At 35.6% G+C, this 27,488-nt stretch overlaps 2 protein-coding genes across 4 annotated transcripts in view; one reads left to right on the forward strand and one right to left on the reverse strand.

Moving 5' to 3' along the window:
• CEBPZOS (CEBPZ opposite strand) lies at positions 1-26,597 on the forward strand. 3 transcript variants are annotated; one of them, XM_063078436.1, is made up of 6 exons: positions 1-54; positions 1,248-1,317; positions 2,692-2,807; positions 3,885-3,929; positions 4,521-4,605; positions 26,104-26,597. In XM_063078436.1, coding segments are annotated over exons 2-5 (246 nt in total). In that variant the 5' UTR covers positions 1-54; positions 1,248-1,315; the 3' UTR covers positions 4,604-4,605; positions 26,104-26,597. The 3 variants fall into 3 exon arrangements, with proteins under 3 accessions (XP_062934506.1, XP_062934507.1, XP_062934505.1); XM_063078435.1 differs by lacking the exon at positions 26,104-26,597 and adding an exon at positions 4,739-4,988 and having other exon boundaries at positions 4-54; XM_063078437.1 differs by lacking the exons at positions 1,248-1,317; positions 26,104-26,597 and adding an exon at positions 4,739-4,988.
• Positions 4,504-27,488, reverse strand: part of CEBPZ (CCAAT enhancer binding protein zeta) — a 24,648-nt gene continuing 1,663 nt past the window's right edge. The window contains exons 2-16 of the mRNA XM_063078434.1: positions 25,268-26,769; positions 21,745-21,976; positions 20,948-21,131; positions 19,456-19,544; positions 13,752-13,805; positions 13,086-13,188; positions 12,910-12,978; positions 11,394-11,460; positions 10,338-10,438; positions 9,429-9,486; positions 8,930-9,126; positions 8,078-8,164; positions 5,532-5,593; positions 5,356-5,437; positions 4,504-4,779 (exon numbers count right to left, since the gene is read on the reverse strand). Coding sequence (XP_062934504.1) covers positions 4,640-4,779; positions 5,356-5,437; positions 5,532-5,593; positions 8,078-8,164; positions 8,930-9,126; positions 9,429-9,486; positions 10,338-10,438; positions 11,394-11,460; positions 12,910-12,978; positions 13,086-13,188; positions 13,752-13,805; positions 19,456-19,544; positions 20,948-21,131; positions 21,745-21,976; positions 25,268-26,769 — 3,027 coding nt within the window. The 3' untranslated portion in view covers positions 4,504-4,639. The remainder of the gene's footprint in view (positions 4,780-5,355; positions 5,438-5,531; positions 5,594-8,077; positions 8,165-8,929; positions 9,127-9,428; positions 9,487-10,337; positions 10,439-11,393; positions 11,461-12,909; positions 12,979-13,085; positions 13,189-13,751; positions 13,806-19,455; positions 19,545-20,947; positions 21,132-21,744; positions 21,977-25,267; positions 26,770-27,488) is intronic.

Raw genomic sequence — 27,488 nt, forward strand, 5'->3', positions numbered from 1 at the left:
GGCGGGGCGCCGCCGACCCTTGCGCAGGCGCAGGCCCGCGTGAGCGCGCTTCAGGTAGGACAGGGGCGGGTGGCTCTAGCTGCGCCTCGTGCCTCGGGTCTTCTCAGTGCGACGAGCAGGGCGGGTTCTTGGGGAGCGGAGTGCTCGCCAGAGTTCTGGGGTCGTGCGGAAGACGCTTGGTGTCACTGTCTCCAGTGCCCCGGACGGGGGCGTGAGACAAGCTGAGTGTTTCCGGGTCGCTCGGCGACCTCGGTGTCGCGGCCTGGCCGTGCTGCCTGCGCTGTTCGAGCGGGTTCCGGGGTTCCGGGCGCTCGCCCTGAGACGGGTGGGAGCGGAGCTGAGCAGCGTGGGAGGCAGCCTGAGGCCGCTCGCCTCGGCCTCTGCTGGGCGCTCGGGCCTAACCCGAGCCTGGGAAACGGCTCGGGATGTAGTGCTGAGCCAATTGTCGAGCTAGGGCTGGGTCTGGAGCTCACAGACTCCTCAAGCCCGTTGTCCAGATTGGGTCGCAAACCTTTCACACGCCAGGCTGGGTCCCCAGATCCCTCACACGCAGGTCTCCAAGCTAGGTAACCGGCAAAGGTCCTTAGAACCTTAGGTTGGAGAGCATGGCGGCTCGGCCAGTCGCCGGAGGCACTCAGCGCCAGCCAGGTTCCGGCGCCGTGCATGCGCACTAACTCTCCCCACGCACAATTTGCTTACAGAGAACGCACCTGCACCACCCCCAACCGAACCTAAAGGCGAGTGGGGCCTGGTTAAATTATTCTGTTTTCCCAACAACCATTCTCCCAAATCCTGTCCCTGTGCAGAGAGGGCAGAAGGTCCTGTCTGCTCTGGTATTTCTCCCTCACTGTCACCCGAACTTGGTCGTGGACAGGTGTATGTATCCCTGGTGATCTTTACCAAATGGGTTTTATCAGTCGTTAGGAAGGCCCCTCCTGTGCGGAGGAACTTAGGATGTAAAGTGTAAATAGAAAGGTACTGCCGAAAGTTCATCGCAAGATTTGTATTATCTTTTAATTCTATTTTTTCCATGTACTTTTTGAAGTACCCTTGCATATATTTAAGAAAGGTAAATGCTTTATTATACAGTGTTATTTGGACTTTGTTTTTTTGAAGCCTTAGCCTCACCCTGTCCCAAGGAAACAAAATTTTATTTGGATTGTAAAACTGGAAATGGCTGCAGGCAAGCTTTGTTTTGTTTTGTTTTGTTTTCATCCCTTGACTGAGCATGACTTATTTTTTGCCAGTAACATACAGCATTCTGGTGAACAGAGCAAAACAACTCTCCCCACTTACTCAACTGCCTCTTTGTTATATGTAAGTTTTTTTTTTTTTTTTTTTTAACTTCCTTTGCTTCATTTCTCTTAAATAAAAATAATGAAGTTTTAATCTTTTGGTCCCCAGGGTGATCACATTATCAAAATGAAAAAAAGGAAATTTTTAGGAGGGACACCTGGTAATGGTATTAATAGGATAATCCTACAAAAGGAGGCTATTTAATTACCCCACTCTCAGGCATTGTGAAAAGTCACAAGCAAGTGGAATAAATGCCTGACAGCAGAGAGCTAGGACTGTAGAGTATTATAGAAGGAACCACCTCTGTACAAAGCACAGTGTGACAAAAGAGCACACAGGAAAATATCAAAATCTAAGGTTAAAAACTAGTGGTTCCCCTGTTCTTGACTTTGGGATTATAGGGAAGCAGAGTAAAAACTTGGGTTTGCATTTCATATGTTCAGTAAGAGTCATATAATGTATTTTCTTAACTTGTTATATAGCACTTTTCATTGTTTAGCTTTCACTTTAATTATAGAAAGAATAAAGATCCAAACTTTTTCTTGATTAGGTTTTATTTTAATTACAGGAAGAGAATCAAGATCTAAACAGTCTAGTTTTGCCACTTATTGGATCATCACCCAGTTTTCTCCCTCATGTGGTCCATGGGCCACTTGTATAAAAATTATTTGGAGTGTCTGCTAAAGGGCAGTATAGTGGAGTGCCAACCCTAGACCTGCTGAATCAGAATCTGGGTATTGCAGGCTATGAGGCTCAGGACTGTGCATTTTTAACAAGTCTCTTATGTCATGCAATTAAAAGTTTAAAAGACTGTCAGAACAGCAACTCCTCAGGAACAAGAACCAATTAATTTATTGCTTGACCTTGTATCTTCAGCCTCAAGCAAAATGCCTGAACTATGGCACATAGTTCAATATATGTTAATAAATGAAGAATTCCAGCCATAAAAATGTAGAACCACTTATAGAATAACCTCACGTTTGTACACCTTTTACAAAGAACTGTCACATTGTGCCCATTAGATCATCTCTTAATTCCCAGTTCAGCTAAAATAATTGATTTACCCTATCTCCTAATGTTCCATGTTTAGACAGTTTTAAGTCTTAGTTCCATAAATTGTTAGTTCTTTTTACAATGCCCGCTTAAATTTTATCTTTCTGTGCTTTATATAATCTTGTGTCTTTGGTTCATTGTGCCCCTTAGGCATGGAGATTAAGAGTACATATATAGGACATGTCTAAAATAAGTATGCAGTGCAGTAACTTTGGGGTCTTATTCCTATACAGATAAACCATTCAAACTGTGAGAATGAACTGGAGTAGTTTTTGTAGAAGCAGCAGTAATAGAAATTTAAATATGCTCATTCAGATTTACACACATTATCGTTAAATTTAGGATGACCCGCTCTATGGAACCGGTGGCAAAGAAGATCTTTAAAGGAGTTTTAGTAGCTGAACTTATTGGCATCTTTGGAGCATATTTTTTGTTTAATAAGATGAACAAAAGCCAAGGTAATCACAATTCAGAAGTTAATGCTTTCTAGAGGGTTATATATAGTTTGCCAATACATTTTAGATGCTAAATGGTAGTGGCATTTTTGGAGAAATTGATTCTTCAGATTTAATGTATTAGAGGTTTTAATGAGTAGAAGGGGAAGAGAGGTATTCATTATTGTGGACTAGATGATTCTCACTTCTCCCTTAAAAAAATGTTAATTTGTCTGAAGACTAGGGAAAATGTTTCACACCTCCATGGTTTTACTACTGTGGAGGGTAGATCAAGTGCCCGTGGTCTGGCTTAGGTTAGGAGCACAGATGGAGGAAAATTAGCCTACCCATTACACTTCATTGTTTGGTAGACTGAGTGATCAGTTTTCTCGGGGTACAGTATTCTTCTGCCAACAGTGGGCACTAAAAACTTTTCCCATGCTATCATTGCAAGTGCTTTAACATTTTGTGGGATTTTATATTACAGCCCTCTACTTTTTAAATTAGGAAGTGCTGCTTTTTCTTCCCCTAAAGCAGCAAACAGTCCTGGGGTGGTGCCCATCTTTGAAACTTGTCACTCAGAGTACTTCACTAGAACACTGTACCATGATGCTATTGGATATTCACAAAGTCTCTATACTTTTAAGCTCTAAGTAAGGGTATAAAGAAAACATCCTAACAGTATTTAAAAGCAAATTATAGTTTGGGATCAATTTCAAAAACTGAGTATGATCTTATTTCTGATTCTTTATCAAGGTAAAATGGCATCCGTTAGAAACAATTCATAAAGTCTCATGAGGGAATTACACATTGAAACTGAAAATTTGCTTTTAAATAGCATTTCTAAATGAATTACATCATACATACAGGCCAAATTTTAAAAACTCTAAAATAACTATAAGGCTACAAATTATAAGGCAAGTGTAATTCAGATCCCATCTAAAAGGATATAGTTCCTGGATTACCAGAAGGACCTTAAATTTCTAATTATATGATTCCCATCATATAGACCCTGAAGTTAGCACTAAATTGTGGCTCTTTATGTGTTAATATAAGAATCTCTGATCATGTCTAATTTCAGGACTTCCTTTTTTTCATCAGATTTCAGGCAAACAATGAGCAAGAAATTTCCTTTCATCTTGGAAGGTATGTTTTTCCTTAAGTAAAAGTACAAAACAACTTTTTCAGTTAACCTATAAATTAAGTAGTAATTTCTTTATGGCTGATTAAGGACTAAGTGACTTTATTTTGTGATATATCAATTTCCAACAATACTATTCACCCCTATTTTAGTTCTGAATCCAAAGAGTGAAGAAAATTCTTATCTAGAGGTATCTAGATAAGAGCAGAGTTAGCTGAGTATCTGAGGTGGTGATGGAATCAAACCACAGCTTAAGCCTTTGGTTTTAAAACATCAGTCTTATCTCAGGTTTGCTAATTTTGTGAGCTATTTCTTTCTCTGTCAAGTAGAGATAATGCTTACCTCATGTGTGTTCTAAGGATTAAACAAGATGACATTATGTACTTAGCACAGTGTCTGGTAAAAAGTAAACAATAGTGCTCCTTACAACCATTAGAGATGCTACAGATTATACATAAATTATGTAATCCTATTTTAGTCCTCTTTTTGATTTTATTATGTAGCAATATGGAAAAAGAAGTTTGTTTTTTCTCAGTATAAGTTTAATTTTAACATTTTTACATGATTTAATAAGTGACAGCCATTTTTATTTGTAGTTTATTACAGATCCCTTGAACAGTCTGGAATGTATGGAATCAGAGAGCAAGATCAAGAAAAATGGTTTAAGAGCAAAAATTAGGAGTAAGTAGAATTTTAATTTATAATTTAATAATACTCATTTCTTTTGTTTTTTAGTTTTTTGAGTGGTTTTCAGCCTCTTCTTTTTGAAATTTTTCTTTTTCTTGATGATACTTTTCACATCTCTGTTGTGTAGCCAGTCATCACGTTCAGCCTCCCATCTAAGCTGTTTGAGACCTTTGGGAGGAGAAGAAAGATTACCACACTGTAGACTCTTGGCTGTCCCACAGAACATCCTAATGAATAATAGGAACTTCTAGTCTGCCATGGCCTGCAGTTTCCTACCCACTATGCACATCCACTGCTCGTCTGTTGCTTTTCTTTTACATTTATTGTTGAAGATTAGTGTTTTACAAATAAAAGACTAAGGAAGGAAAAGGAACAAATGCTCTAAAGATTTTCTTTCCCTTGAAAACCTTTGCTGGTGAGAGAATAGAAACCAGTAACTATCAATATCAGAAACAATTAAAATGTCAATAAAGCATATAAAATTTCTTTGCAAACTCATACTATATAAAAATAGCTCACCTCCCTTCAAAAACTAATTTTGTAGTCTGGTCTTTTTTGCTGTGTTCTAAATACTTTTTAATCCTATGTGCCCTCCAGAGTAATGAAAAAGCCATGAAAGTAATGAAAAACTTCCTTTGAGGGTGTAAAGTACCATAAAAATGTCCTCCCCAAATATTCCTATCTTCAGAAGTTTTAAGTCAAGGCTATTTTAAAAGCTATAATAAAAAAAATCGAGTTACTTACTTGCATTGTCTTTGTTAGCCATTGCATTCATGCCAATGTTATCAAACTTGGACCCCATATTTTCATCCAATAGGTGCCCAAACTTTAAAAAACAAACAAAAAAAGAGGATAAATTTATTAGAAAACTTAAAATAATGTAGAACAGCTAACTTCTTAAAGAAGTATATTAGCCTTACCTCTTCAGCAGATACAAATAGGCTGGAGTCATTGAAGTTTTTTTTCTTTTTTTTTCTTGGTCCTTAAAAAAAAAAAAAGTCTAGATTATACAAAGATAATCCAATGATTTTCAGAAAATATATATTTTTCAACATCATTTTACTAAAAAGTTTATTTGGGTAAAAACATAATTGCAATGATCTTCTAGGACCATCAGGTAGCTGACATTTAAAGAAACAAATATAATTTGAAAGTTAGTATATAGTATTTTTTTAAAGTGGGCATCCTAATAGAACTGTTCAGATGACAAATAGTGTCATCTTGCTTTTCAGATTTGGCCAGTGATCAAAGGTTACCCTTAAGAGAAATACCATAGGGGCATATTAAAATTCCAAAGTTGACATGGATGGATTTTGGAATTTTTAAGGCAAAATGCAAATTTTAATGCAGAGGTCTGATTCTTTGGACTGTGAGGAAATTGATTTAAGATGTGTTTATTATGTTATAAATGAAGTTTTGCTTACACTACTAAAAGTGAGGTTCTCCTTAAGAAAACCTCAACTATAGTCTTGAATATTCAAAAGCGACAAAATAGTAAAATGTTTATTTTTAATATTTGTTAGTTTAAATTCACACTTAAGATCATATTATCTAAAAATATATTGACTGGAAAAAATAAAACTAATGTTAACAAGATTAAACTCATAAAAAAAATATATACATATATATATAGACTGGAAATACTGCTTTTATTCATTCTCACTTTTCCTGAAAATATTCAAACTCTGCATTTTGACATCAATGTCTCTAATACTACTAGAGCCACTTTAAAAAAACAACTTCATTAAGGAATGATTACACATCATAAAATTCAAGTGTATGTATTCAGTACGTTTTGGAAAATTTACAGAATTGTTCATCCATGACCATAATCCAATTTTAGAACATTTCCATCAACTCCAAAAAGTCCCTGGTACCTATTTGCAGCCACACTCCCCCTCCTCCACTGTCTAGTTTCTAAGATTTGCCTTTTCTGGCTATTCCATATAAATGAGATCATAAAATATGGCGTTTCCTGTATCTGGTTTCTTTCACATAGTATAACGTTTTTGAGGCTCATCCCTGTTGCAGCATGTATCAGTGCTTCATTCCATTTTATGGCTGAATGATATTCCATTGTATGGATATACCATATTTTGTTTATCATTCATCAGTTAATGGACATTTGGGTTGTGTCCACTTTTAGGCATTAATGAATAATGTGGCTGTGAACAATCATGTACAAGTCTTTGTGTAGACATACTAGAACCACTTTTGATTAAACAGCTTGTAAAGCACTTCATCTTAATTTGTATTGATCCTGAGGAAAACTCTGCCTTATATTTAAGCATATGCTCACTCAAGGGAAGACAAAATCCAGAAAGATAACATGTTATAATTTAAAATATTTATCAGTTAAATTATCTAGCTATTGACTATGATATTGCTAGCAGTATTTGAAAGAACTGATGAAAATTTTGTAGATATAAATTTCTAAGACACTACTACCAATATATAAACAAAGCTTTTAAAAAAAATTATATTTTATTTAACTCTGCAAATCTATTTTCTTTTGCCCTTGTTGCTAAATTTAACATTCTTCCATTCTTGTTTATTAGTGTTGTGTCATTTGAAACTATTTAACTCTCCATGCAAATCTATTTTTATTCTTCATCAGTGTTTGCTAGGAAGCAGAAGCTAGAGAAGTTAGAAGCAAAGCGGATATAGTGCTTTCTACATTCGTATCAAAAAGTTAAAACTGTCACCTGACATAGCACTTTTTTCTTTTTGCAGCACCTTACAAATGTTTCACTGCAAAGCATAATCTTATAAGATATACTTTAAGAAATGTTAGAGAACAAATTAGCAGAAAGAAGAATTCATATCTCTTTTATGTAAGATTTTTTTTTTTTTTTTTTTTTTTGACCGGTAAGGGGATTGCAACCCCCGGCCCGGTGTGGTCCGCACCACACTCAACCAGTGAGCGCACTGGCCATCCCTATATAGGATCCAAACCCACAGCCTCGGTGCTACCAGTGCTGCACTCTCCCAAGTGAGCCATGGGGCCCGCCCTATGTAAGACGTTTTTGAGATTAGAATTGTTTTGTCATGGCAGCAAAATGGCAGATATCATAAAAAAGGACGATAAAGTTAATAAAGAAGCATGGATTTTTACAAGGGTCAAATGGCAAAGAATTAACAGTTGAGAAAAGGAAAAAGGCAACAGGTGTCTATGGAGTATCCAGGGCTTACATATAATTGAATGGTTTAAACATGAATGAAAAGATAATCTAGAGATATTTAAATGTGAGAGGAAGGAATTTAGGCAGAGAAAATTGAAGGTGTATGTGGGAAATAATTTTCACATATTAAAAAGACATAACTTGTTATTATTATAAAGACATCTTTTCAAAACAAAACTCAGTTCTATTAACCAATTTAGAAAAGTTCATTTCCCAAAATAATGAATAACACCTTTCACACGGACACTGTTTAGGTTTAAAAGAGATTAAATGAACTTTCTTACCTTGAAATGACCCAGCAAAGTCAAAATCATCTGCACCTTTCCTCTTGCTTCTCTTAGTACTGGTTTTGGAGCTGACTTCATCAAGTTCTGTTACCCCCAAAAAATTTACTAGTAAGCAATTTAAAAATAATAGTATTGGAAAATATCACTCGAAGATATGCTAAAATCTTTAGACCAATAGCAAGGCACTATACTGCTGTTTCATGTGGGTTTCATAATTCCACTAGGCTTTGAGGATGGTGTGAGGTTAAGACTCTAAGAATATGTGGCATAGTTCCATATTTTGTGCAAGTACATAATTTACTAGATAGCCTCATTAATAAGACCAAATAATATAAAAGTCCTTAAAACAAGAACTTCTGCTGCAGTCCTGAATAAGTAGCAGAACATTGGGTAGTTGTGTATATACTGGACATGCATGAAGGGACAAAGAAAGGTTAGAAAATAGTCCAAAGACACAATTTTGGGTGCTCTTTGCTAATTTACAACAATAAGAATGTTCACCTTCATCTATGCTATAGGGCTATGGTGAATATTGATTAACTTTTATAAACTGCCAATTACCATTCTTAAGGCAACATAATAGCTCAATTAGTATTGTAGAGAAAGGCTAATTGTTGATTAAAATTTTAAAAAGCCCCAAACTCAAAACTCAGCTGCTTTAAGGAAAACAAAAACCAAAACCCAGAAAACCTTCAATTTCCAAAGAGGAAAAGATCCTCTTTAGATTCTAATCAACATGAATATTAATTTGAATACAGGGCTATATTAAAAACCTCTGACAGAAAAGCTAACCTAAGGCTGAGGAAGAAAGGAAGATATAGTTTTTGTCTTATTTTTAAAAATGCTTACCCGGAATGCCCCCACTTTCATCATCTAACACATCCATGAATGTTCCTCCGTCTTCATCAATTTCAGCAAATTCTTCATCATTCATACTTCCTAAAGAAACTTCATCATCATCCAAGTTATCAAGTTCATCATCACTACCCTCTGAATCTTCATCTTCTCTTTTATCCTTAGCTCCTTTCGTTTTCTTTTTCATGTTGCTGTGAAAAAAAAAAAACCCCAAACTCGTAAAAGAGGGCTGTGTTTTCTAAAGTGTTTTGGTGACTAGTAGGGTACTGGGCTGTTAAATGACTTAAAAGGATAAAGACTTAAAAAATGCTCAAAGTAAATACATTAATGTACATTATAAAAGTCCAAAATAAGCATATTGTATCCACTTCTCAAACTTGTTTGAATACATTTCCCCTATACATCACATAGTTCTGTGGTCTACTGTTTCAAGGGACAACAATTTGGGAAATGCATGTAAAACAGTTAAGAAGACTGAAGAAAGGTATTTTACCCAGCGAAATCAAGATCATCCTTTCCAGAGGTGAAACAGTTATCATCTTCAAATGTGTCTGCCAGAGAACAATATAGCAAAGAATGAGGTTCACATATGTGTTACATCTGAATCAATTGTTAGTCATGCTTCTGCTATTCATGACAAAAGCCAAAATGATATAAATTTGACTATTGATGATATATCTTATTAATGTATATAAACCTATGAAATAATGATCTTAATTAATTCCAGTTAATTTCAGCTTTTTTCTACAGTTCTTTTATGGAAAGAGGGTAAATATAAAATAAAATGACATTTAGTAATGTAGTCCTTTTTAACTCTACCGGCACTACTTAAGTGCTTATTTTCAGTAGGTATAATAGAAAAATATGCAACTAAAGTGAATTCAATGTAAGCCTTTTCCAATTCTCCATGTTTTTGTTTTAATCTATTAAGTTTCAATTAGGATTTCTTTCTTTTTTTGGGGGGGGCTGGCCAGTACAAGGATATAACGCTTGGTGTTATCAGCCTCATGCTCTAATCAACTGAGCTAACTGGACAGCCCTCAATTAAAATTTCTCTAGTTCTGTGGATTATGAAGATAAAAGATGAAACAGCAGACTGCTGCTATCAATAGTACAAGATTATGAACAGTAAAAATGGTTTGTATTTTTGGCTTTATGAATGAATATACTCATGTAAATAAAAATTTTTTCTCACATGGACTGCCCAAAGCACAATCATGTATTTTTCTAGAGCAAATGTGGGTGAATTACCATATGCCATCAAAAGATTTCTTAATTCTCTATTGTGATTTGTATAATATTCTTAGCTAAATGATTTTCTAAAACTAAAATCATTTCTACCACTAATATTCCACTGACAAGTAACAGATTTTACAAACTGAAGTCAACAAAAACAAATTACCAATCATCTTTTCAAATTCCTCATCATCTACGTCTTCTATACTTTCTTCATCTGCATTCCATTTTTGTTTCTCTTTAACAATAGCAAATTTTTTATAATACCTAAAATAAAATGCATGTTATATATTTGAAAAATTTATTAAAGGCCCCATCTCTGTATAATCAAAGCTCCTATGACCAGTGACAAACCACAATTATAAAAGCTTAAGTATACTCAATTGGATATAAATGAATGAAATTTGTGTTTAATATACAAAATGAGTTTTAAATTCAGCAAAATAGGTGGAAACTTTTAAAAGGTAAACTGTAATAAATTTCAAAGATTTAAGTTTCTTATTTAAGAAAATCTAGTTCTTTATAAAAACACCCAAATTAATTTTAGTCAAAATGGCATAATGAAAAGGTTGTTTCAACACTAATGATATTAAGAATATTATTAAACATTCTCAAGCCACAATATTTGATCAGTTAGCCCTATTCTTATATTAGGATACAGTAAAACTTAGCATTTTGCAAATGGAATCATAACCTCAAAGTTATTCACACTAAATATTTTTTAAAAAGCAAACCTAATTAACCAATCAACCAGATGAGATAGCAGGTACTTTACTAGTATAAGCTATTAGTAGTAATACTAGTAGGTTTAAGACTTGTTTCTACAGTAGCACAATCAATTTTGCCAATTCTGTTCTAATTGCCCTGGTCTAAAAAAGTTACCCATGTATGATCACTATATTAAACTAATGCAAATTTCAAGCCTATAAGAAAAGAAACTACAATAAGAAAAGAAATTAAAGATGAAGTTCCACAAAGTCAGATTCATAAAACAAAATTTATATGCTAAATTATTAAAAACAAAACCCACAAGTTTACTTCAGTTTCAGAAATATATCTTAAGATTAGCAAAATCACTGATTTATACATTTCCTTCACAAAAATGGACATTGACATATCTTCTGCTCTTTTCAAAATATGCCAATGTTAATGAAGCATTTTATGGAATCTAGAAATTAAGAATTTAACAGTTCCCCAAATGAAACTATCTTAAGTATATTACCTGTGGAAAAACACTTCATCCACTGGTATTTGGCTTTCTTCTTTTGCAAGGAACTCCTTACTATTCACTAGAAAAATTAGACATTTTAATTTATTATGGTAATCCCTTTTATGTTATTCAAGCTCTTTAGATTAAATATGACATATCTACTATTCTAAAATCTTAATGTCAGAAAGGTGGACAGAAGGGTCCAATAGTGCAAAAGACAATTTTTGGAAGTCTGTGTGGAGAAGACCCAACATTTGAAACTGTTCGTTGGCTACAGTGAAAAGTAGGAAGTACACAGTCATCAATGCAGTGACAGTGAAACAGTGTTCTCTCATTCTCTTCCAATTGCATCCAGGATCCAAATTTCAAGAGAAATAAAAGTTCAGAGTTCTTGTAATAGATAATCACTTTAATCTTGCCATTTCATCTCAGAAAAATGACAACAATGCTTGCCATTCTGGGAACAGGAAATAAAGGTAAACCGTCTTTTCCATAATCTTATTTAGTACTGAGGAAAGCTAAGAAATAAGAATAGGGAACTACAAGAACATTAGCTAAAAATGACAATAATGCTTGCCATTCTGGGAACAGGAAATAAAGGTAAACCGTCTTTTCCATAATTTAATACTGAAGAAAGCTAAGAAATAAGAATAGGGAACTATAAGAACATTAGCTTTTCCTCTTCAGGGTAAAAATTTCTGACTCATCTTGACTTAAAGGAGATTTGGTTTCTAATTCTAACTCTATTAACTTTGAGTAAGTCCTTTTACATATCTGGGCTTCTGTGAAGTCACTTGGAAACTAAATTATATAGTTAATACAAGAATGATAAAATAGTGATAACTGTTGAAGCTAGGTGGTGGTTACAGGGGGTTCGTCATAGTGATAACTGCTGAAGCTAGGTGGTGGGTACAGGGGGTTCGTCATAGTGATAACTGTTGAAGCTAGGTGGTGGGTACAGGGGGTTCGTCATAGTGATAACTGTTGAAGCTAGGTGGTGGGTACAGGGGGTTCGTCATAGTGATAACTGCTGAAGCTAGGTGGTGGGTACAGGGGGTTCGTCATAGTGATAACTGCTGAAGCTAGGTGGTGGGTACAGGGGGTTCGTCATAGTGATAACTGCTGAAGCTAGGTGGTGGGTACAGGGGGTTCGTCATAGTGATAACTGCTGAAGCTAGGTGGTGGGTACAGGGGGTTCGTCATAGTGATAACTGTTGAAGCTAGGTGGTGGGTACAGGGGGTTCGTCATAGTGATAACTGCTGAAGCTAGGTGGTGGGTACAGGGGGTTCATCATACTATTTTATTAACTTTGGATGTGTTTGAAATTTTCTGTAATGAACTTAAAAAAAAAAAAAGCCCAGTCAGATACAGTAGACTTGAGAATGAATATAGTCTTGGGGACAAAAGATGGATAATGTCTTTGGTGCTCAGGTTTTATTCTGATAAAACTGAGCAAAGAATAACACAGTTTATGTGTTACTGCCTTGTACTGTCTTTGCTATTTCAACTGTTCAGCTTTATACTTACCAGCAAGACTACGAATATCCTTTATAAAATGTTTCCTTTTTGGCTGCATCACAACACTGTCTGTATTTTCTGAAATGTAAAATCATGATAGTATAATGTAAAAACTAGTTATATGCTCATATTGTTTATGAAATATCAACAGAGAAAAACAAATAATTCATTAAATAGAAGCATACCTTTGCCTTTATGTGGCTTTGGATTTCGGTATACGAATCGATCCAAGAATCTCATTAGTGTAAAATCCTGCAGTGGGTCCCCTGAATACTGTATATAATTTCCCTGAAAAGTGGTGGAAGGGGACATTTAAGAACTTACCTCAAATTATACATATGCATCCAGATGAGAAAAAAGAGGAAAAACATAAGCTTCTATTAAGTTGCATCAAAGGCACAAATATGCAATAAATGACCCACCAAATATCCCTCTCATGCATATTATACTTGAAAAAATTAAACATACATATACATACATTTTCTATGATGTACTGCCGATTTTATGGATAGGTAAATAATAATGTAGGCCATCTAAACAAAAACCAAACCCTGAAGTGGCAAGGACAGCAAATGGGAAAGAAGAGGACAATCTTTCTCCGGGAGAAGAGCCAGAATGTAATCAATAACTGCTGTGGTTTTCTAATGTCCTCTATTTCCATTCATCTCAGAGTGAAAAGAATTATCTGCTGCTCTGTATTAAATAAGTCACTTCTTTTACAAGAGCAGTAAAATGTATATGATTCCATCTGCTATGTGGTAGAGACAACACTGTGTGACCAATTATTGATTACCTAAAGCTACATTACTTATTTTTTCTTATTTCTTGTCTTCTGAATATTTTAGACTCACCTCAAGGATAGTCTTTGCAAAAAGAGCCACAGAAGGATGAAAATGCTCAGATAACTAAAAAGAAAGATGTGAATAATGTCAATATTTCTAAGATTAATTCTCACTATAACTGTAGCCTATTTAAGAAAACCCAAAGAACTGAAACTTAAGCCAATACATTAGAAAAGTTATTTCTCAAACATTTTGGGCTCAGGATCATTTTATACACTTAACAACCAAGGACCCCAAGAGCTTTTATTTATATTTACCTTATGAGAAATTACAACAGAAAAATTTTAAATACTTGTAGTTCTTTTAAAATAACACTAAACCCATTACATATTAATATGAGGGTACTTCAAAAAGTTCATAGAAAAATTGAGGAAAAGAATACAAATCATTCCATGAACTGTTTGAAGACCCTTGGATAAAAGACATGCATATAAAAAATAACTTCTTCAAAACAAAAAACACAGCAATGAGTATCATATTTTAGTTTTGCAGATCTCTTTAATGTCTTGCTTAATAGATGAGAGTGAATTTTTTATGTTTTTGTATTCCATGTTATTTTAGTTGAAATATATGAGGAAATCTGGCCTCACATGCATGCGTAGTTGGAAAAAGGAGGATTTATTACTAGTCTTTCATATAATTGTAGCTTTTCTTCTTTGATACTACTCCCAAACCAAAGATTAGTTGCAATATGGAATCTGAAACCATATTCAATTGGCTTTTGGCACTTGCTACTTATTTTTTTTATTTTTTATTTTTTTTACTGAAATCATGTGTCCCAGGCCCATATGCCTTTTTACTTTTTAAAAAAATGTATGAGCACAGTTATGTTATTTTAAAAATTTATTATTTATACATTTTAAAAATTATTCTAATTTATTTTTAATGTTTTTAATGCTTTTTTCCCCCTGCTATATATAATTTTAATGACTGGTGAACCCATGCTCAGTATGTGTTTGAATGATATATGTGAAATGGAGCACTCATCCCCCGAGAGGCCAAGGGATTGTGTTATCGAAACTCCCCCAAATCATTCAAGGAATCTCGTGGTAACAGTTAGATAACACTTTTCTTGTTGCATTTGAACTTCTGTAGTCAGCTCCTGATGCTATACAGTTCTTTGACATGACAGTTTCATTCTCACCACATGTATCAATTGGTAATTTGTGGTTAAAGACAGCATCTTGAAGTTTCCTGTTTTGACATCCTTAAATATTTCTACACTGTGCTGCTCCAAGAAAAGTAACTTTGAACACATTTTAGATTTTCTGTAGTTGAAAAGATTAAGTCTATACTCTGAAGACAAAAATCATTAACCATACAAGAGAAGTTCAAAAGTAACTTTCTTATAAATATCAAGTCAGTGCCTGAACAATTATCTAAATAACTCAGTATTGTACAGTACTCAGGACTAAAAAATAATGGTATTTTCCTTATTTTGATCTGACTTTTAAAAAATTTATTATTTCTTGCATTCTAAGATGTTGCAGAGCAGTTGGGGGAAGGAGGAGAGGAAAAGACGGAGAGGGATAGTGTAGGAGGAGAAGGAAGGTGTGGGGCGTGGTCAAGGACTGTGGCACCCCCTTCATTCCAGCAGGGGAGTCCGGGGGGCTTCTGGTGGTGGTTCGGTCATTGCTGGGCTAGATGTGGATGTTGCGGGGCGTGGCTGAGGCCGTTGGCTCTCCCTCCACTCCAGCTGGGGCACCTGGAGGGCTTCTGGTTCTTCTAAGTTTTACATGTGTTATTTGGTGGTGTTAGACCTTTAGTGGTTAATATCAGAACTTTGTCTCTGATCTTTTGGGTTTTTTTTTTTTCTTTCAGTTCTGTGTTGGATTATTCACTGTTTCCACCACTTAAACTCTGCACTGGGACTAATTTGTTGACCTTTGGTTACTTCTAAAATGGGGCAACTTCCTGTGGGAACCAGCACTTAAGCCCTGTGGTTGAGCTAAATTGCTGCTTTGCTGCTGATTCTCTGGGGAAGGCGTTTTTGTGCAGCTCAGGTTTTACTTGTTGACGCTGTAAGCACTTCCAGGTCTTGTGAGGTTTGGTGCACCTGGATTCTGTGGAAACTCTGGTCTGGCCCTGAGTCTTTTCAGCAAACTGCACCCCCAGCAGTTCTATATTCCTGACCAGTCTCCACTGAATGGTTCTGTGCTGACTGGAGGGCAGATCAGCTGCCCATGCTGTGCCCCAGTGTACCCCTAGTGGACCCATCTCCCCCACCACCCGCACTCCAAACACTTCCATAGGACACAGGCCACGAGCCGGTCCCTTGCAATAATTCACTGGCTTCTGAGTGGCTCCTTTTTTCAGTTGTCTATGGCCCTTTGCTCCTATGTGGGTCCATGGGAACCCTGTTAGCAGCCCCACCTTGGCAGTCATTGCTTTTTAATAGTTGTCTTTTATTTATTTTTAGCTCCCACTTATTTATTTTTTAAAAAGATGACCAGTAAGAGGATCTTAACCCTTGACTTGGTGGTGTCAACACCATGCTCTCCCGAGTGAGTTAACCGGCCATCCCTATATAGGGATCCCAACCCATGGCCTTGGTGTTATCAGCACCACTCTCTGCTAAGTGAGCCATGGGCTGGCCTTTTAGCTCCCACTTATGAGTGAGCACATTAAATATTTCTCTTTCTGTGCCTGGCTTACTTAACATAATTTTCTCCAGGTTCATCCATGTTGCTATAAATGGCAGAATTCCATTCTTTTTTACGGCTGAGTAGTATTCAATTGTGCGTATACACCACATTTTCTTTATCCAGTTATTCACTGAAGGACATTTAGGTTGGTTTCATATCTTGGTTATTATAATAATAGAGCTGTGATAAACATGGGAGTGCAGGTATCCCTTTGACATAATTTCCATTCCTTTGGGTCTACAGCCAGTAGTGGGATTGCTGGATCATGTGGTAGTTCTATTTGTAGCTATTTGAGAAACCACCATGTTTTCCATAATAGCTGCACTAATTTATGGTCCTACCAATATGTAGAAGGGTTCCCCTTTTCTCTGCATTCTTACCAGCATGTCATTCACTGTCTTTTTGATAGCAGCCAGTCTAACTGGGTTGAGATGATATATCCACACGGTTTTGACTTATATTTCTCCCTGATGATTAGTGATGTTGAGTATTTTTTCATAAACCTATTGGCCATTTGTAGTCTTCTCTCTCTTTTTTTTTTTAAAGATGACTGGTAAGGGGATATTAACCCTTGGCTTGGTGTTGTCAGCACAACGCTCAGCCAGTGAGCAAACTGGCCATCCGTAATGGGATCCGAACCCATGGCCTTGGTGTTAGCACCACACTCTCCTGAGTGAGCCACGGGCTGGCCCTTGTATGTCTTCTATTGAGAAATGTCTATTTAGCTCTGTTACGTAGGTTGTCTTTTCTCTCTGTTGATTGTTTCCTTTGCTGTGCAGAAGCTTTTTAGTTTGATATAATCCCATGTTTTCTTTTGTTTCCCATGCTTTTGATTTTTATTAATAGTCTGCCCAGACCTACATCCTGAAGTGTTTCCCCTGTTTCCTTCTAGGAGTTTCACAGTTTCAGGTCTTACATTTAAGTCTTTAATCCATTTTTAGTTGGTTTTGGTATATGGAGAGAGGTATGTATCTACTTTCATTCTTCTACATATGGATATCCAGTTTCCCCAGTGTATATTTTTGTTGCCTTTGTCAAAAATAAGTTGGCTGTAAGTATGTGGATTGATTTTTGGGTTCTCTTTTCTGTTCCATCAGCCCATGTGTCTGTTTTTATTCCAATACCATGCTGTTTTCGTCGCTATAGCTTTATAGTATAATTTGAAGTCAGCATAATGCCTCTAGCTATATTTTTTTTGTTCGTGATTGTTTTGGCTACTTGGGGTCTTTGTTGTTCCATACAAATGTCAGGATTGTTTTTTCCATTTTGTGAAGAATGTCATTGGTATTCTGATGGGGATTCCACTGAATCTGTAGATTGCTTTGGATAATATGGACATTTTCACCACCTTAATTCTTCCAATCCAAGAGCATGGAATGTCTTTCCATCTTTTTGTGTCCTCTTTAATTTCTTTCAGCAGTGATTTGTAGTTCTCTTTGTAGAGCTCTTTCACCTCTTTGGTTAAATTTATTCATAAGTATTTTATTTTTTTGGTAGCTATTGTAAATGGGGTTGCTTTCTTGATTTTCTGTTACTTCACTGCTGGAGTATAAAAACGCTACTGATTTTTAGGTGTTGATTTTGTATCCTGCAATTGTCCTGAAGTCACTTATCAACTCTTGGAGTTTTTCTGTAGTCTTTAGGCTTTTCTATATATAGGATCATGTCATCTGCAAACAGGAACAGTTTGACTTTGTCTTTTCCAACTTGGATGACCTTTATTTCTTTCTCTTGCCTGAATTAGTTCTAATACTACGTTAAATAGGAGTGGTCAGAGTGGGCATCCTTGTCTTGTTCCTATTCTTAAAGTAGCACTTGATACTGATAATTAATTGGTCTACTTTGAATGGATCTTTTATCCACACATGAACTTGTAACACCATTCGTCAGTCATTTGATAAATACTGATTTACTGAGTTATACAGTTCACAAAAATCACATTGTTTGTATTCCACTGATTTAATCAGAAAAGCTTTTACATGTTGGGAAATTGTTTGTATTCCACTGATTTAATCAGAAAAGCTTTTACATGTTGGGAAACTATCAAGCTCAAAGTGGAGGTTATAAGAGTTCCAAAATTTTAATCTTTGCTTGAAAGCTTGAATTTTGTCATTTACAACAAATACTGTCAGTTTTTGCTTGAAGCAACAGGCTTAATTCCTTCATTTTCAAGAAAATGTCTCCCAAATACACAAATCTGAATAACCAGTTTGTCTGTCAGTCTTTCATGAAAAAGCAGATAGATGAGCTTGCAACAATACATGAGCACTCTTCCTTAGACATGAGACAACCTTCATACTTAGGTATGCAGCAGAAGTGTGTTATACCTACTTGCTATATATGCACACAGAATGTGAAAAAGACATGTACATTAAGATAACAAAATCAGCAGTTTGTTTTGCATTATCATTCTTAAATGAAATTGGCTTTTATTCCCCTCTTAAACTGCAAGTACGTGGCAGTGAAGAATTTAATGGCTGCTAGTGCAGCTTGGTGCCAGTTTTTATTCAGGCTAAGGTACCAGAAGTTTTACCCATCATTTCTTTTATGCCACCAGTGTCACTATCAACAGTGACAAAGGCAAATAACATCTTGGTATTACTATGAAAGTAGCTTTAACATTGCAGACTCATTAAAAAGGTGTCAGGGATCCTTAGGGGTCTCTGGCCATACTTTGAGAATAGTGGCATAGAAAGTTACTTACTGGCTTAACAAAAGAAATCCTAGAGAGGTTATTAGAAATATGAGTTCCTCTTATGAATCTAAAAAGTAACGTTATTTGCAAAAACTTATATCATCAGAAAACTTTTCAGAGATATTTTATGCAAAAAGGAAAATTTGCCAGTTTTATAGAGCTGTTTTATGCAGTAATCTACCTACAAAAATCAACACTTATTTATAAACTGGTATAACATCCTTATTTTACATGCACATTATTTAACATTTTCTACAAAATGAATACCCTCACATAGTATCCTCCCCCTAATGTGCAAATTTAATGTCTATTAACTCCTATGTTTATCATTTACAAGAAAATTGTATTAAAAGACAATTTAAAATTATTTTACCTTTTTGAGTTCCCAAAGACTTGTATTTTCAGCTCCACAGAACAAAGGGTTTCTACTGAATGGATCATATGTATTCAACCGTTTGCCACCTAAGAACAAAAAATAGTATTTCCCAAATGCTTTATTCCTAGACCAAGCAGTCATTAAAACTGCCACCGTTAATGTTCTCATGGATAGATATAATCTTCGACACTCTTAGTTAGCCAGGCATCCTGGATTAAAAATTCCAAACCCCTTCAAGAATTTATCTTGGTACCCACACTAGCATTTTTCTTGAATAAACCATGTAACAGTTTATCCCAACTACTAAAAGCTCCCTTCAAACCTTCTACCTTTTTCAAATAGCAACAAAAGATGCCTATTTCCGGATCAAACAGATCATAATTGTTAAGGTGGTAATAACCTAAAGATGTGATAGGTCTAAAATCTTTTAGGTCTTTAGAGTGCTCCAACTATCTGTTGTTAAAGTATGCCCAGAAATAATTCTCACTTGGAACAGATTTTATATTCGTGTTTTCAGAAACTCAGGATTAAAAAAATTTAAAGCAAAAGATTTTCAGAATTCACTATAAACTGACTACCTCACAGTGCTCATGTACGCCATCCTTCTAAAGGATTATTCTCAGTTTAGTCTTCAAGGTAAACAGTGGATTCTTCTAAAAACTTTTCTGGTGGCCACCAGAATTTTCTTTTGTACTTTGTGGACAAACTGAAATTTGGAGATGAATTAATTTGACCATGAGTCCCACAACAAACTTGAAGTAAGGTGTCTGGCACCACATTTCTTGATCCTCAACGCTAGTGTTCTTTTTTTTTTACAGCGTCAATTGAAGAGGGTGCATTTCTAAGATTTCTTTTGGCTTTAATTTGTGTGTATATGGAAAACCACTTAAAGTTTCTATTTCACAGAAAGTTTTCTATCCTGAAACATTACTTTAGGAAACTGTAGGGGGTGAATATGATGGTTAAACAAAAGAACCAAAAGGTTCACACAGTTCACAATATATTACCAAGCACTTCTGTTTATAAATCAAACTTTTGTGTGCACTACATTTGGAGGTCTTCATGTGTTTCATATTTGAGGCCTTTACATATTAAGGCCAAGAAACTAAAATTGGCACAAAGGCAAAACTTATATTTATAGCTGAAGGAAATGAGATTTATTGTGCATCTAATTATATTACACATAGTTTTTTCACTTAACCATCACAGCTCTAAAAGGCATTTGCTTTAATTTCTAAGATTTAAATTATTTAAAAATGTATACTAATTATCTGTAGTTTTCTTAATAAATTGGTGATTCTCTATATTAAAAATTTACTTCTAAGGTCTTGAATACATCTGATCACAGGAGCTCCCATTTAAGAAAGGAATACTGAGGAGTTCTAAAATGGTATAAAATTAATTTTCTGTGAAGATCAAAAAGGAAACAAATTCCTTGGTTTAAAAATTCAAGAGAATAATTTAAAGATTAAAAAAAAAAAAAACCCACCTTTCAAATTGTCAAAGTGTACCCAGGAAGCAACTTCTGGTTTTTTGATTTCTATATCACTTTCAGACACAGTTTCCTCTGTCGCAACTTTTTTTGCTGTATCTGTTTCTTTGTCTGCATCAGTGAATTTTTCTATGTCTTCATCATCTCCTATGTCAACAAAATTTTCTTCATCATCAGACTCCTAATAAAAAAATGGTTTAATGAATCTACGTTAATCAACTAGAAGTTGCAGTAAAGTCTGTATTCAATTATGTGATGCAGAGTTTTGAAGATTAGCTTATTGCAATTCTGGTGAAACATGAAAAGTTCTAATGAGGTAAAATGATGGCCACTGATGATATTTAGAACAAAAGAGAACACATTCTTATTTCTAAACATAACAGAATTACAAGCCAAGAACCCCTGAGACTTTGGGACTTTATTACTTGAAAGCAATCAGCCCTCAAATAAATTTCTGACTTCTAAATAACCCTATGAGGCAGGAATTATTATTATTTCCATTTCACAATTGAGGAAATAGGCTTAAGAGATCTACTAGCTCTATTATCTTCCACAACTATCTCATGTAATTGCAGTTTTAGTATTACAATTTATTAGAATAGAGGGGTCAAGCAACAAACCCACCTAGTGAACTGTACACCTGGTAATAAAATTGAGACCTGTCTGACTCCAGAACTCAGACTCTTATATGCCCCAGAGAACTAAGTTACTGTCATTGAAGCAATGAAAAACAAAACAAAAACCACCATCATATTCAGCACCCACTCAATATAAAAAGCAGTTGTAAAATATACCGGATGATCATCTAGTTGACTTCTTAAGCCTGGTTTTGTTTTAAGGATCTCAGACACAAGATATAAAGCTCCACATATGAATGGCGGCATCTGTTCACAAGTAACTTGAAGTAACCTCTTCACAAAAGCCTTCACCCGGCGCAACACAATGTCAACTTTGAGAGATTTGTAGACAAGGTTAAGAAACATAGCTTGCTTAGAGCACATCATCAGCCCCGGATCCAACATCTTCCTATAAAACAAAACCAAGATCAAATATGTATTCATAAAATGTCTCCACAACCAGCAGTCACATTAGAGGTAACTACTAACCTCATCTGAGTTAGGGATAACTTTCCTGCTTATTTTAGAACAAGAGACCATATCTGCACTGTGAGGTAAAATGGAAGCCAACAACCAGAACAGAAAGAATGGTGGTGATACCAGGAAAAAAGAATACCACAGGGGCAAGAGACATTTTTTTGTGGTGGTTTCTTTTCTCTTTTCCAAGTGGTTTTCTGTTTCCTAAATCAACGGGGCACAGCCCTAACAGTATAATTTTTATATAGATACAAACTACGCTGGAAGGGCTAATCCACAACCAAATAATGCGAGTAGTGGACTAGAAGATTTGGGTTTCTGTTGTCGTGCTACCTACTAGCTGAGCCCCCTTATGGTTCTAGTGAAGACCATACATGAATAGTAGAAAATTAAATTGTGAGGACTTCAGAAAATCTGTGGTCCAATATACAGACTGTATAACATTTCTCCCATACATGCCATTCTCTCTGCCCAGAATGCTCTTCCCCAGCTCTGTATGTACACAGTATCTAACATAGGTTCCTCTACTATTCTCAGTCACGTTTATGTTCTTCGTACTTTCACCCACTTATGTTTCCCTGCCTTTCTCTCCTTTTCTCCCAAGGTCTAATGGAATAGGTACTGTGTCTAGGTTATTCATTGTTGTAACCCCAGTACTTGGCACTTAGAAAAGGCTCAATATTTGTTGGTCACACAACATCTCTGTTGTGGATTGCCTCACTCTCTCACTAGGAATCCACTGCAATTTTGGAAAACTTGTTTTTCTGCAATACCCCTTCTTTTTCCACAGCTGAACTCTACTGTGTAATTTCCAAGCATTAATTCTACTATTGTATTCTGAAGCAACACAAAATAGCCTAATTATACTTTTACATGACAGCCTTTCAAATACTTGAACCTATAATCTAACTATTACTATCCTTCTCTACCCACAGTCTCTTATCTGCAGGCTGCTAAATACTGATCTCATATGATTATTTTTAAATTCTCTCTTTATCCTAGTTACTTAATCCTAGAGGTGCTCCAATTGGTCTGGATCTCCAGACATTAGAATACCCATAATTAACACAGTCCTCCAGATTAGCTCTAATAACATGTGGAATCATTACTTCCTTTGCTGTACGCACTTCCATTAACGTTTTTCTACGAATACTAGAAATGGAAATACTTAAGCTTGTGTAGAGTTTTCAAATGCTGTGCATACCCAGTTTCCCCCAATTGTCAGTTATATAATTCTACAGCCTCTTGGTGATATTTTGAGATATTCTGTATTATTCAATTTTCTGTTCATATTTAAAATTTTCAACATTCCCATCAATTTTGCAACTCATCTTTAGTCATAAATTCCATTCTTCATCAACAGAAATATTTAAGAATTTAGGAGTGTCTCCACCATTTGAAAGAGAACATGTTTCTGAAGTTTTTGATAAATGATATTTTTGTAAATCAAATCATGTCATTTCTTTCATCTCTCAATCAATTAGGGATTTTTTAAATTTAGAGAATTCTTAAAACCAAGAGCAAATAAATACATTAAGAAGGCTTAAACGCCCTTTAAGAAAATCCACCTGTGAGAGCTGTTGGCAAATAGTAACTTAAAAAACTACGGAATGTACTCTTCTTTAGAGATGTTAGAATGTTGTGTCAAACAGACTGATGTTAAACAGATACAGAAAAAATGTTTTCCAACAGATTCCAAACATTTTCTAAAAATTAGAAGTTCTTTATGACCCCCCAAAGTTTAAAACAAACCAAAAAAATTGAAGATCCTTCCACATTTTCAGCTGTGGAATTCTTCCCAAGAACTATTAACTAAAAAATGTTAAGTATCTATTACTTCAAAAAATTGTAGACTCTTGAATTGTGGAAAGGCCTTTGAGATTCCTTCTCGTGTACCAGAGCAATCAGTGCCATGAAATGTCATGAACTCTAAAGCCAGTAGAGCTGAATTTGCGACTTAACTTGGCCTCTTAATACCTAAGTGACCTTGCACAAATTACTGTATCTCTCAAATTACTGAAGAGCTGTTAGGAGGATTACACCAAAGAGATGAGTTTGAGTGGGATTAATAAGGATAGCAGCCAACACTTACATAGCATTTTTTATGTGTTAGACACATTAGGCACTTACCATACCTAAATGGGCTAACACATATATTAACTCTTCAATTTTCATTAGAGCCCAAGTTCTGTCATTAACTAGTGGCATAACCTTGGGCAAGTTTCATTATATTAGTAATAACAGTATGCGACAGCTGCTTTTCTCTCCAATATACAGAGTGATTGTGGCATGATAAAATGGGATTAATCCATTAGGGTTTTCCAATGAGGATTAAGTAATTTGCCCAAAGTTACAATACAAACTAATGGCTGGGACTCAAACCCAGGCAGTGTGGCTTAAGTCGAAGATATTAACCACTACTTTACATTTTCTCACAATATATATGTATGTAAAATTATAAAAATGAATTAGAAGGAAATACATTAAATTCTTAAACATAGCTTGCTGTATACTCCAGTTCCAAACCGTTTACATGGTTCGAAGTATGCCTCAATGGGTGAGTTGCAGGACAGTAGCCAAGTTCAGTAACGAAACCTTAATCTCAGTGTTTAAAAAAAACCCTGAAATTGCAACCCCCAACATTTAACATACTTTCTTGTTTATCCTGTCTTCCCCAATATTAATGTAAGCACCTCTGGGGGCAGGATTTCTGTTCACTGTGCCATATCCTAAGCACCTGAAACATGGGCAGCATATGTAGGTACTCAAAAAATACTTGTTGAATGAATTACTGACTGGCTGCATGAAGGACAGGAGGAAGGAGATACAGGATCGAGAATAAGGGGGAGAAGAAAACTTCAATTATACCTGCACTATTTCTTTAATATCCCCCCAAATTTAAAACAAATATAGCAAAATGTTAATTTTGAAATATTAGGTGGTAGGATGTAAATGCTTTTTTGGGGGTATTTTTCTTTATTTTAACAACTTCTCAAAATAAAAAATAATAAAAAATGTACCCAAAGCATCTAATATAGTTTGTATCCATCAGAGAAATAAAGATTAAGTGACTTACTCAAAGTTAATGAGTAGCAAGTTGCTTATGGGGCCCTAAAATCCAGTTTTCTAACTCTTTCTCTTGTCTCACAGAGGGGTACTGCATGTGCTACACATCCTAGATCAAGTTATTCCTCATTCATATATTGGAATGCTGTGTACTTACCTGTATAATGCTGTGTAATATCGATCTGATATTGTCTGCTGAGAATTCATTACTTGAAAAAGCAACATTAAAGCCTGCACACTGGTATTAAAATTCACCATATGCAACACTTTAAACAGCGTGTCAACCTGCTCCCTCACTTTGTCATCGCCACTCTGGGCATAGGGATATGCCCTATTCACACCTGTTAAAAGGGCACTAAGCATTTTTGACTCAATATCCTTTTTTTTGATACAAGTCCGAAAAAAACAAAAATAAAGAGTTATTAATTTATTAGCCAATTCACTTTCTTCATGAGATAGGACCATTTGATTTAAAAAGCAAACTGCATAATATTGAGCTTTGGAACTGATATTTGAGCGAAAGAGCAGCCTTTCTACTTCACCACACACAATTCCTTTCATATTGGGATGTTTACAGAGTAATATCTCTAATAGATGGGAGGCTTTTGTGGCTATTCTGTTCTGAGGATCTCCCAGTTTATTTACCACCTGCACAAGAAGAGCCTTTTCCTCCTCAGGCTTGTTACAAAGAAGCTCATGAGCCACTGAAAGGGCTCGAATTTTAGTGGTTACTAGTGAGTCATGACTTAAAGTTTCTAAGACCTGCACAAATTCAGCCACTAAGTGTTTCAGCTGGTGTTCAAAATACCATAATATCAGTCTTCTGTCTCTTGAGTCCTTGTTACCACTGGACAACTGTTCTAGTTTACTGAAAGGACGCTGGCTGAAAATCCGTAGCTTCCGACTGTCTGGCAAAAGATCTGTAATGAGTAATTCTTTGAAAGTGTCCAAAGCCACAAGGCACTGCTGTTTGCTGCCCTTCTTTTTAACAAGGTTAACAAGAGTTTCTACAAACTGGAGTGTGTGAACGGCATCATCCTGAATAAGAAGAATCATGGCTGCCATCCTGTCACCCAGGGTCCCCGATGACACAATTGCCTTCATCCAGGTAGAAGAGGCTCCTTTTTGATTATTTGTCTTACTTTTGAATAAGTTGATTTCATGCTCATACAGCTTCTGAGCCAGGATTTTGTACTTAGACACAACATCTCGAGGCTGAGGTTCCAAAGAATATTCATTACTATACTCCAAGTCATACCATTTGCCTCCAGGCTTGAGTAACAATGTCTGTCTCTCAGAAAATTCAAAGACATCCTGTTGTTTATCTTTCTTTGCTTTTGGTATGGTACTGTTGTTCTCAGTGGAATGTTGTTCTGGCCTATTCTTATTTTTCACTTTACTGATTGATGTCCTTTCACTTTCTGCTGTATTTTGCTTTTTATTATCTACTTTAGATACTTTTTCTTTTTTTTTGCTGGCATTTTCTTTTTTAGCTGGTTCACCTTCTTCAATTAAGAAAGTTTTTGTATACTTGGCCAAGCTAAGATTCTGAATAAATGCTTCCAGTTCACCTTGTTGAAGGTCATCAATTGCTCCTTTTTTGCCTCCATCCACCACTTCCTCATTCTCATCCAAAGTGGCCAGCATAAGGTAATCTTGCTGCATAAAAACATAAGAAAGTTAAAGGTATATTACAAATTCAACAGTTTAGTCAAAACTTTAAAACTTAATTTGAATCCTGTATCTTTGAAATCAGTGAAATGAAATTGCGTTATTAGGGTATTACCTGGGCTCCCACCCTACCCCCAAATAAATATGTGACAGATGAAAGATTGAAATGTGAAAAATAAAACTATAACATAATAAGAGAAAGCACAAGATAATTAAAAAAATAATTTCAGAATAGGAAAAATCTTTTCAAATTTGACATGAAACTCTGGACCCACAAAGGAAAGGATTAGTAAATTTATCATTCTCTCACACGGAAAACATATAGAAAAACTGGAGAAAAAATATGAGCAACTCATACCAAAGGAATTGGGTTTAATACCTTTTCGTAGAAGTTCCTACAAATCAGTAAGAAACTGACAAATAACCCGATAGAAAAACGTGCAAAGGATATGAACAGTTCCTAGGGGAAAAAAATGATTCTTTGAAAATATGAAGATGCTCATCCTCACTGACATTTACATAAATCCACACTAAAACCACAATGATACATCCATTCTTTAATATATCAGATAAGCAAAGATAAAATTATGATGGGTGGTGGTGGAGAGGGTGTGGGGGAAAAGATTCTTTCACACATGGTTCATGTGAGTAAAAACTGGCACAACGTCCATGTAGGGCAATTTGCCAGCTTCAATCATAAACTACAA

Source organism: Cynocephalus volans, chromosome 14, assembly GCF_027409185.1.
Source record: "Cynocephalus volans isolate mCynVol1 chromosome 14, mCynVol1.pri, whole genome shotgun sequence".
Classification (NCBI taxonomy): Eukaryota; Metazoa; Chordata; class Mammalia; order Dermoptera; family Cynocephalidae; genus Cynocephalus; species Cynocephalus volans.

What these genes read in the sequence shown, in the direction of transcription:
- CEBPZOS (XM_063078436.1), top strand. An exon ending in TAAGATGAACAAAAGCCAAG is followed by an intron (nt 2,808 to 3,884) that starts GTAATCACAATT and finishes TTTTTTCATCAG; the next exon opens with ATTTCAGGCAAACAATGAGC. An exon ending in ATTTCCTTTCATCTTGGAAG is followed by an intron (nt 3,930 to 4,520) that starts GTATGTTTTTCC and finishes TTTTATTTGTAG; the next exon opens with TTTATTACAGATCCCTTGAA.